Genomic DNA, 11,916 nt, shown 5'->3' with positions numbered 1-11,916 from the left:
AAACACTCAACAATAGATGGACATTAATAGACAAATCACTAAGAATAGTCAAATAATCATAGCTACATCTATGCAGTAGTATTAGGAAAAGAACTCTATGTATTACCGCCTTTGGTTACCATTTCCCATAAGCATGTATCTGTGTGTGAAGGTATATATATGATCATGTGAGTATGTGCATATGTGCATGCAGATATACATGCATGTGTGAACACTTGCATTTCAAGCATCTTCTATGATCAGGCTCCATGTTACTTGTTAAGACAGGGTCTCTTAATGAATTTGGAGCTTATCAAATCTGCTAAACTGGCTGGTGAGCCCGCAGGATCTGTCTTGCTCTACCACTCTCCCTCAACAACTGGTTTTCAGATAGATACTGCCATTTTTATGTGGGTGCTGCGCATCTAAACTCAAGATATCATGCTTGTATGGCAGGTACTTTACTGACTGAGCCATTTTTTTTTTAATAAAAATAAATATAAGCTCAGCCTGCTTCCTTTTTAAACTTTTTCTGCTAAAATTTTAGGATGTATATTCTGGTTCCTTTTCTAAAGATATGTATGTCATTTTCCATCTACAAGCCATGAATATTATATATATTTTTATGTGACTGTTCCTCTTACTGATAACACCTTGTGAACATAGTACCATTTCAGTAAATGTTCTTCCAGGTATAAAGTTGGAAATTCTGGAAAGTAACTATCAAATACTTATAATTTTTTCTTAACCATCTCCAATTGTTGGCATCTGGATTGCTTGTATTTTTGTTCTGTGAAAAAAGCACATTAAAGTTAACAACCTTTGACTCAGTACATTCTCATTCTAATTATTTATTCTAAATGATATATAAACAAGTTTTCACATAGTATATACTGGACTACAATATAATATGATACAGTTTGGGTACTGCACTATATGTACTATATGTATGCTTATTGCTACATATTTTACTAAATACTAAAATGTTGGATGGAATATAATATCTACTAGAGGGAGATGAAATAAATATATCTCATATTAAAATTATAACATAAAAACAGTTTACTGTTGTGGAAATTTATAATTTATTAAGTGAAAGAAATTACAAAGTGAACTCATTCCATTTTTAAAAAGAAAATTGCTGATAATTTTGAAAGACCATGTCAAAAATCTTTATAATTTTTCTGTGAGAATTGAGATAATTTGAGAATATATTTTTCACTTTGTTTCTTTATATTTTGAAGTTTTGCAATAAAAATTACATGTACATTTTCAGAAGACAAATAAATAATAAACTTTGTATACAACTGTTTAAATGTTTTTCTTCAACATAAGGTATATTTTTCATGGTAGGGACTATGGGGGAAAACAGTAAAAATATAAAGAAAAAGATCTCACACATCCTTCTTATCCTATGATAACCAGTTCACACTCTCTAATGGCCATTTGTCTCTGATCATATTTGCAGCCACACTTTACATCAAGCTGATTTTGAAACTAGCATTACATAATTCACAAACCATAAATATTTTATTGACAAATAGTATATATAAATAACACATTTACTTATTCATTCACTTAAATCTAGAGCTAGTGACTGGGGAGATAACCCAGCTAGTAAAGTATATGCTCTACAAACATGAGGAGTTATATTTTTAAAAGGTTATGTGTTGTGGTATGCCCTTATAATTCCAGCACTGGGGAGGCAGAGACATGGACACCTGGGGCCAGCTGGCCTAATTGGAATACTCTAGACAAAAGAGAGACCTTGGATCAAAACAAACAACAACAAAAACCCCACAAATAAACAAGGCAAATGGCTTCTGAAGAATGGCACTCAGAGTCATCTGTGATTTCTACATGCATGTACATGTGCACTTGCCCTCACAATGGTGTCACTGCACATATATACATGCACACACACAAAGTCTAGAGTGAGCTTTTTCCATTTTTGGTACTGTCACTAAGTATGAGGAACATCATTATCTATATATTTTATTCAGAGTCCAATCCCTTAACCACCTGGCCAGCAAAGCCTTAAAAAACTTACCTACCTCTTCCTGACACAAGACCTCTTTAGGTAGGCCAAGCTGGTCTTGAACTCTCACTTTGAGTGCTTTAGTCCATAGAGTGCTGAGATTACAGACACCACACCCAGCTTGCATTATCCACATTGAAAACAATTCGGATAAATGCTTTGGATAAAATGTTAAAAATTACAAATTTTCAATGTTTCTAATTAAGGTAGAATGGAATAGTGAAAGAAAAAAGAAGTTCAAACAACACCTCAAACCCATATTTATTGCTCTAATTAGGTAAAACTGATATAAAAGCACCTATGTTTTCTAAATCACAAGCTTACTGTAACAACCAAAAAAGAAACTAGCTACAGCATGAATTTGACTTCTTCACTTTGAAAACCCTCACAGCATCCTATACTTACTTTTTCTACATGCCCTTACCACAACTGATAATTAATTAATTATCTTTGCTTTTTATGTAACCCCCAAATCATTTTAAGCTCCATTAAAAATGCCTGGCACAAATTTGGCGCTCAATAAATATTTATTGAATGAATGGATGGATGAATAAATGAAGTGATAGCACTTTGTCAACTCTAATTCAAAACTTATTGATATTTCACTTGTTATTACTTTTGATTATCACACAGATGATTGCAAATCTTCAGATATTACTTGCCTAACTATAAGTTCATTATATGGCTTTTATGTTTTTCATATCAGCCAGAGGCATTGCTCGAAGTGCCTAAGGAGAGCTGAGACTTAGAGAACCAAAAAAAGACAGCTCTTTAGATCAGCAGCCTGGGATTTAAGTTGTAGTTACCATTAGGTGGATACAAGGCAGTGTCAGGAACCCAGGAAGTCAGTGATATCTGAAGAAGCAGGAAGATCCTGGAGGTCAAAAACAAACTAATAGTAAGTGATCTGGATAATATGGTTAAGACTGGAAAATGAGGAATGACTAGGCATTAAAGTGGAAAGGAAAGTTAAATTTCCTTTAACTTTCCAAGCATTAAAATTTCAAGCATGAAGCTATGACTATGATTCTAAAGTAAGATGTATTTGAACTCACTGTATCCTTCTTGTCAAACCTGGTATAAGGAAATATTCGAACCTACTTTCACATAAATGAGCAAGGGATGATATAGTACCTGGTTTTAGGATGACTCTATTGATACAAATAACATTCTGACAGTGACAGGTTAAAGAATGACTGTTTGTATATGAGATTTTTATAATATCCTATATATAATATGGGAACCGTATAACTTTAGTTCCCCTTACATTCATCTTGATTTTCATCATCATATACAAAAAAAAAGAACATAGTGGTAGAATCATGGATTCTGGAAACAGGCTAGCTGGGTTCAATCCTAGCTCTTTTATTTACTAGTTGTGTCCTTTGGACAAGTTACTTCACTATATAGCAGTTTCCTCATCTATAAGAGATAATAATAACTCCTATCTCAATGGGTTGTGACGATTAAATGAGTTGATGCATGTAAGGATCTTAGAACGGTGCCTGAACACAGCAAATGTATTATTGTTATTATTATTATTATTATTATTACCACATTGGGACAAATATTATTAAAAACAGACAAAATAGATAAGTATGTGCTGTTATCTTTACCTATATTATAAAATTATAGTCTTTAAGCATGAAATTTTTTCATTAAAATAATTTCACTTGTGCTTAAACATGGTTTACCATCAAAACTATAAGCATTACCAAAGTTGTAAAATTACTGCACCAATTCTTTAAAGCTTCTTTCTTCACACAATCCTTAAAATTTATAAAGAATATATGTTTCCCAATATAAAAAAAAACACAAACAATACTATAGTTGGCCCCCAAAACTTGGTCTGTAACAGGTAATACGTTTTTAAATATTTTGAAACTAGTTCTACTAAAAGCAGGAATAGTTAATTTGAGATGTTAGTCTAAAAATATCTGCACCCAGAAAGACTTAGATGGAAAAGACTAGATTTGACAAATCCCCAAACTAAGGAAATATTGGGAAAAATAAACTATGAAACAACTTTCAATACCTGGATATGGCAGACACTGGAAAACCTGAATGTCAGAAAACCGATACACTGGAGACACTGGAGCATGCAGATATTGAGCCTGTTGATGGAAGACTGGGTAGTTGTAGGAAGACCTGAAGATGTTGGAAGACGCAGATGTTGGAAGATGTGGAGATGTTGGAAGACAGGCAGATGCTGGAAGCCCTGGAGATGCTGGAAGACTTGGAGGTGTAGGAAGACATGTACTCCTTGGAAGACGTGGATTTTTCTCGAAGACATGGATTTTTCTGAAGACTGGATTTTCAGGAAGACTGTGGATCTTTGTGAAGACTGGATTTTTGGGAAGACTGTGGATCTTCGGGAAGACTGTGGATCTTCGGGAAGACGGTGGATCTTTGGGAAGACTGTGGATTTTTGGGAAGATGTGGATTTTGGGAAGATGTGGATTTTTGGGAAGATGTGGATTTTGGGAAGACGTGGATTTTGGGAAGACGTGGATTTTCGGGAAGACATGGATTTTCGGGAAGACGTGGATTTTGAGAAGACGTGGATTCAGGGAAGACGTAGATTTTCTGGAAGACGTGGATTTTTGGAAGATGTGGATTTTTGGGAAGACGTGGATTTTGGGAAGACGTGGATTTTCTGGAAGACGTGGATTTTGGGAAGACGTGGATTTTCTGGAGGACGTGGATTTTCTGGAAGACGTGGATTTTAGGAAGATGTGGATTTTCTGGAAGACGTGGATTTTCTGGAAGACGTGGATTTTCTGGAAGACATGGATTTTCTGGAAGATGCGGATTTTCTGGAAGACATGGATTTTTCCAGAAGACATGGATTTTTCAGAAGACATGGATTTTCTGGAAGACATGGATTTTCCAGAAGACATGGATTTTCTGGAAGACGTGGATTTTTCAGAAGACATGGATTTTCTGGAAGATGTGGATTTTCTGGAAGACATGATTTTTCCAGAAGACATGGATTTTTTGAGAAGACTTGGATTTTGGGAAGACATGGATTTTCAGGAAGATGTGGATTTTCAGGAAGACACAGATTTTTGGGAAGACATGGATAATCTGGAAGACTTGGACTTCCCGGAAGCTATGGATTTGATGGAAGACATGGATTTTCTGGAAGATGTGGATAGATGGAAGACCAGGAGATCAATGGAAGACATAGATCTTGGGAAGACATGGATTTTCTGGAAGACATGAATTTTCAGGAAGACCTGAATTGTCCGGAAGACCAGGATTATTTGGAAGACATAGATATGTGGAAGACTTGGGAAGTTTCTGGAAGACATTAATCTTCAGGAAGACGTATATCTTCAGGAAGACATACCTTGGCTGGAAGACCTGGATGTTATTGGAAGACATGGATCTATTGGAAGACCTGGATTTAGTGGAAGACTTGGGTTTCTGGAAGACTTGAACTGGTGGAAGACATAGATTAGCTGGAAGACCTGGATTTTTCTGGAAGACTTGGATTGACTGGAAGACACTGATTTTTCCGGAAGACGTGGACTGGCTGGAAGACCTGGGATTTTCTGGAAGAGTTGGATTTTGTGGAAGACGCAGATTTTTCTGGAAGACATAGATTGCACTGGAAGACGTGGATTCTTCTGGAAGACATGGATTCTTCTGGAAGACGTGGATTCTTCTGGAAGACGTGGATTCTTCTGGAAGACATGGATTTTTCTGGAAGATCTGGATTCTATGGAAGACTGGATTTTCTGGAAGACTTGGAGGTTTTTGGAAGACATGGATTTTCTGGAAGATTAGGATTGTCTGGAAGATCTTGACATTGTTGGAAGACTTGCAGTTGCTGGAAGACCTGGAGATGTTGGAAGACCTTGATACTGGCACCATTGGAAACCCTAGATATTGGAAACATCATAAGCACAGGATTTTTGGAAATACTGGAAGGCTTGTATTTTTTAAGACATTGGTTACTTTGGACATTAAAGACTTTGGAGACCCTGAATGCTTGGATATTTGATACTGAAAGCCATATACTAGATGTCTTAGATAATCAAGGCATTACAAATCTTGTATTTTGAACCCCTAATCAGTAGTTTTATGGAGAACAAAAGACCTGGACATTTACAAATCACAAATTAAAAAACTCCACCTATTGAGAGATAATAGAAAACCTCAATTTTTCCATATTCCTGTCAAAAAATGACTTAATTTGTAAGGATTAAGTTTAAATGATACTGGCAACCCTAGCTATAAAGAGCTCTAGATGCTAAAAGATCTAGTTATTTATGGGTTCAGAGTAACAGAACGCCTGAGTGTTAGAAAAAGAGAGTTCCTGTCAGGGAAGAACTGGCAATAAAAAGACATTATTGGAGTTGAAAGAATGTAAGAGCTGGATGAGAGAGAAAGGGGCAATGGAATGCTATTTTCCAGGCATGACAAAGCCATTGCTATCATGAACTCACAATAGATGCAGTTACCTTTCCTGAGCCTGTTACAAGATGGGGCTTGTCAGTCACAGATGAGGAAAGGACTTATGGGGTCCTACCCTTCCTTGGGGAACTACTAGCTACTTACTGATACTAGGAGAAGGGGAGTCACTGTCTTCAGATGTGACTGTGGTGAGCCTCCCATACTCCAAAGGGCAGTTCCACACCCATGGTCACAAGGATGGCCCTGGTTGAACTCAGTGGATCACAAAACAAAAAAGACATGAATGTAGTAAAAATTTATAGTGAGGATGAAGACTGACAGGGATAAGGATATTAGAAAGGATAGGGATTAGAGTAATAGTGCATTATATATACATGCATGAAATAGTCAAATAATAAATTTGATTTTTAAAAAGACACTGTAAAATCAAGATTAAGAAGATATTAATAGATAATAATAATGATCTGATAACTGAACAATACACTACAATACACTGGAAAAACTAGACTTGGGTGCTATCAAATAAATGCACTCTAGAAGCCCTGTAACTAGGAAATATTGAATGGTTGGGACCACAGAAGATGTGAAAATTATTATTCTGGACTGTGAAAGACAGGCTTGACTTTAAGTAGTGATAAAAAATATTAGAAGATGTAAGACTTTTAATAAATCTAATATACTAAATAGATTAGAAAACACAAGCACTGGAGATGCTTCAGGCCAGAGACTAGAAAATAAGAATATTGTGATATGAGGAAAAGTTATTGAAAATACTGTCATTTGTGGAACTTAGAAGACCTGAGTTAGAGATATTGGAAGATAAAAAGGCCTGATCTTAGAAATTAGAAGACCATGTTTAAAAATATTGGTAACATTGAAAGCCTTTCATATTATGATGTAGATGGTATATTCAAAGATAATCAAACCATAGCACAGACTTTTATAACAACAGCATCTCTTCTACTAAAAAGCAAAACAAGGGCAAGGCCATTTGAAGTAGATAACAAAGAGGAAGCAGGAAGTTCAAGTTAAAAAAGTAATTTAAATGTGTCAGAACCTATCTCTACAATCTCAATGAACTGACCTTTTTAGCATTCATGGTTTGACAGAATGGATGCCAGTAGGATAGAAATTATCAAAGAATATGTAGTACCTTCAGCTAGAAAAATTACTTGGTTCTAAATAAGGGTTCGGCAAATATATTCTGTGAAGGATTAAGTTGTTAAATTTTAATGGTCTCTATTGAAACTACCCTATTAGTGTAAGCACAGATAAGGAAAATTGCAGCTAAAGTATATACCACTAAAACAATTTGTTTAAAAAAAAAAAAAAAGTCTGGGTGGGTGGATTTGGCCCAAAGGCTGTAGTTTGCCAAGCCCAACTCTAGATATCAAATCTAGAGCACAATGAACTTAAGCACATCTATGGTTTGCATTCACATGCAAAAGTACAGATGCAACATTTTGAAGCCTAGTAGCACAGAAGATATTGTGTAACATGGTGAAAATCAGAAGTTGAGGCTGGCAATTATTTAGGTGCCCTTATATTCAGAGCCAAAATTAAATGGCCTGGACCCAAAGTCCTAGTCAAGGAAGATGATGGACAGAAGCTAGAGGATTACTTACACACACACACACACACACACACACACACACACACACACACGTAGGGGAAATCCACCCCTGTAGACTGAGCACACCTGGAGAGAGGGAAAATAAATATTATAATTTGGTGGGTCATCTCATGAATAAAAAAATATATGTAAAGTTATGATTTCACTCATTAGAACTTAACAGTCATAGGAGATGAGAGGTAAGGTATAGCTTCAAGTCTCTTATTACTTATATAAGACTTAGAAGGACAAGAATTGGCACATGTATTGCAAACAAAGAACTCAAGTCAAAACTAGTAAGGTGCACTGGTAATGGCCCATGACTTAAAAATCAAACAGCTATCAAGAGACAATGGGTATTCATTGTGGGTCTTCTTACAAGGCAATATGTGGATCAGAACCAAATATGATGATAGTCATGCCGAGCAGTGCTAAGTAGCAAATACTAGTAGGTACACATATAATGCTTGTATACCAAATACTCCAAGTGGAAAGAAAAAGTTTGTGATGGAAGGCCACTAAAGTGATACTAGTAAACAGTTGTCTTAAATTGCATTGAAGCAAGAAAAGATGTGTAGCTTTAAAAAATCACAGTACTGAAGTCTTGATGAATACCCTACTTTCTGAATACTAGTCCTTAAAAATTCCTGAATGCCAGGATAAATGTATGGAATATCAAAAGTTTCAGAAGTTAGTTGTGAAGAAGCCCTATGCCTAGTAAGAATACTTTGCCTTGCACATTTATTTGAAAGGAAACTAAGCTAAAAATTCAGTGGTCAAGAAGGCATTCTATACAGAATTATCATCACTCCCTATCAGAGTGTCTTAATTATCTTTAAAGGTAGAACTAAGTAGATGGATTTTCAAGAGTACAGGAATACATTTATGTCAAAAAGTCATCACCTGTAATCACCAGATAAATCAACATCATACAACAGTAATCACATAAACACAGTATAAAAGAATTACTGCAGGAACAATGGAACAATTTCAGATGTTTCTTATCAGCAAACAAGGAAAAATATCAAAATTCTTTTCTTATTCTTTCTTTTAAAATCATCATGTATACCATATTTTGAAGGAAATCAATATTAAAATTTTGCCAAGTATAAATCATGTTCTAATACACAAGATATATGTATAGTATTATAATAATAATAATAGCAATGATTTATTGAGCGCTTACTATGTGCCAGGCACTGTACGAAGCATCTTGTGTAATCTCCATTTGCCATCTAATAATATAGGTATTTTCCACCCCATTTTACAGATTAGAAAATGAAGTCTACAATAGTTAACAAATATGCCCACAGTCAGGCAGCCAGTAATTGCCATGAGAAAAGTTAGAAACAGGTCTCTCTAATTCTAAGGCCTAGTCTCTGTGATGACTTCTCATACCCCATAAAGGCAAGGCTTACCTTGCCAGGGCTAAGTACCACTAACTTAAACACACAGCATCCCTAACTCAGAGAAGACAAAAAGTCAATTTCCAAACCCTCACTTGAAGTCACTTGTATTTCTCATTATAATACATATCATATCACTGCCAAGTAGTCAAGCACCAACTCTGGGTACTTGTGATGATGGGCTAACCAGCCATGTAAGGCAAAATCCATTGTCTCAGACACACTGGATTTATATTTAATTTTGCCACATATGTAACTTATGCTAAGGAAATATTCTATTCTCTCTTTGTTTAACTTTATATTCCATCAAAATATATATTTTCTGTTTACAACACTGACATCAAAGACCATTGAAAGGTAAGAATCCTATGTCAAGTTCAGTGATCAATATATTTCATGTCAAAGGCACTGTTCACAGACTGTTAAAAATAGATACCACTGAAGCCATTTATTAACTTTCATATGGTGGCAGACATATGATTTCAATGTGCAAATTAAATAGGTTTCTCCCATGTTTTCAACTTAAGATCATAAACAAAAGGATCTTTTAAAATCACTTGCCAGCTTTCTAATCCATTCTATTTCAGCTGCTAAACTTCCCTTTCTCCCTATCTTCCTTTTTCTTTTTCTCTGTGATTAAATATGCTTATCAAGAAGGAAATTTCTATCAGTGTGCTTCTTTATATTGAGCTCCAGTACTTGCCCAAACCATTTGATGACATAAACTGTATAAAACCAACTAAAATAAATGTCAAGGCTGGGAAGATGGTTCAGTGGAGAAGAATGCTTGCTCTGTAAGCATCAAAATCCGAACTTGAATCACCAGAACCCACATTTAACAAAATAAGCTAGACTGTAAACCCCAAGTTGGGAGATGAAGTAGAAATAGGAGGGTTGGTAGGTCTTTCTGGCTGCCAGCATAGCTTCAGGTTCAGAAAGAGACCCCGTCTCAAGGGAATAAGCTGGAGGGTGATAGAGCAAGGCATCCAGTGTCTTGCTGTGGTTTCCATGTCCACCACACACTGGTATATAAACCCATTCACGTGTACACATATAACACACACACACACACACACACACACACACACACACACACACACCTCATGGAAGGTGTGTTCTCATTAAAAAATTGACTTTATTTGCTTTTTATTCTATGTCACCTATACCTAACTTTCTTTTCTGGGAGTCTAAAATAAATAAAGCTTGAATCACAAGCACATTTTTACAATGCTGGGAGTGAGCCCAGGCCTCTTACTTGCCAAGAAGAGGCACTATCACTGAACTACATCCACAGTCCAATCACAATTTGCAAATAATATGAATACAATTTAATACTAGTATTTACCCTGGCCTCTGGGTAAAGGCCAAGGTGCTCACAAAGTCAACCAATAAGGTTGATGCAATTTTCTCTAAATGTGACTTAGAAGGACCTTGAAGACCAATATAGTATACCCTCATTTGGAAGCTATAAAAAGCATGGAGTGACTTGAGTAAGACTGCCCGTTGAACTAGTAGCAGAACAAATATTGAATTGATCATGTTTGCCTTGTTCCCTGGGCCCACTCCTATTTCTCTTCCATTTTTCTATCTTAATTTCATTTCACCTCAAAGCAGCAGTTTGCATCTAGGGCCATAGATAGAACCACGAGTTGTTTTCCAAATATATAGGTGCTGGCCCTACTACACTAGAAATCCTAATTTTCAGAGCTCCTCTCCCTGACTCCAAAATACAGTCAATACTAAGAACACCTGTGGGCTTTCAACCCACATTCGCTTCTTCTGAATGTGTTGAAAACATGGGCCATCTCATTCCCAACTGTGTGAGCAAGGCCTTTAATTAACACTGTGACTCAAAAGCAGCATTTAGTTCATTGCTGAACATTATTTCTTGCATTCCAGGTTGTTTTTATGCATTTTAGGCTATATTAAGTTCTCTTTTTGGCAACTTCACGCCAAAATTTCTTCTTCTTCCTTCCTCTATTCAGATATTTTCACATCATTATCATGTATAATCAGGATAGAGTGCTCATGCTAGGTTGGCACAGTAGCAGTTAGAGCAGAAAATCAAACAATGCTAGTCAGACTTCCTGTCTGTTCCCAGAAAAATTGTTCATCTGAGTTCAAAATAGACAGCAGGTGAGAATGTGTGTAAGTAGCTACAAGGCCAGGCGGGCTCATCATATGCCTATGACAAAATAATGTTTGAGATCTTGCCTCTAGCATTGTGATTTTCCCCTTTGTTAAATCTGCATAGGAAATTTCAAACATTCAAAATTCACCCTAATAACACTTTAGTAAATAATGAGAATATGAAGGTGAATTAGACACTCAAACTAGAAACGAATTCTGAAGTACCTCTGGGAAAAGGAAGTACCAGCATTCCTTTTCTGGAGGATGCTCAGTGTCTCAAAACACTAGGGGTTTAGGCAAACATGAGATCAGGAAGTTATGATCTATGT

At 36.0% G+C, this 11,916-nt stretch overlaps 1 protein-coding gene across 1 annotated transcript; it reads left to right on the top strand.

The window, feature by feature from the left end:
• The first annotated feature begins 4,187 nt into the window (after positions 1–4,187).
• Cdr1 (cerebellar degeneration related protein 1) lies at positions 4,188–8,059 on the top strand. Its single transcript, XM_037198813.1, is given in 11 exon segments — positions 4,188–4,261; positions 4,358–4,507; positions 4,509–4,587; positions 4,589–4,622; positions 4,625–4,679; positions 4,681–4,742; positions 4,745–4,854; positions 4,856–5,207; positions 5,210–5,329; positions 5,534–5,613; positions 5,615–8,059. Coding segments are annotated over 11 exon segments (1,311 nt in total). The 3' UTR covers positions 5,810–8,059.
• Positions 8,060–11,916: the final 3,857 nt, after the last annotated feature.

This window comes from Peromyscus leucopus, chromosome X (assembly GCF_004664715.2).
Source record: "Peromyscus leucopus breed LL Stock chromosome X, UCI_PerLeu_2.1, whole genome shotgun sequence".
NCBI classification, from domain to species: Eukaryota; Metazoa; Chordata; class Mammalia; order Rodentia; family Cricetidae; genus Peromyscus; species Peromyscus leucopus.
This window is presented reverse-complemented; position numbering and strand designations above follow the sequence as displayed.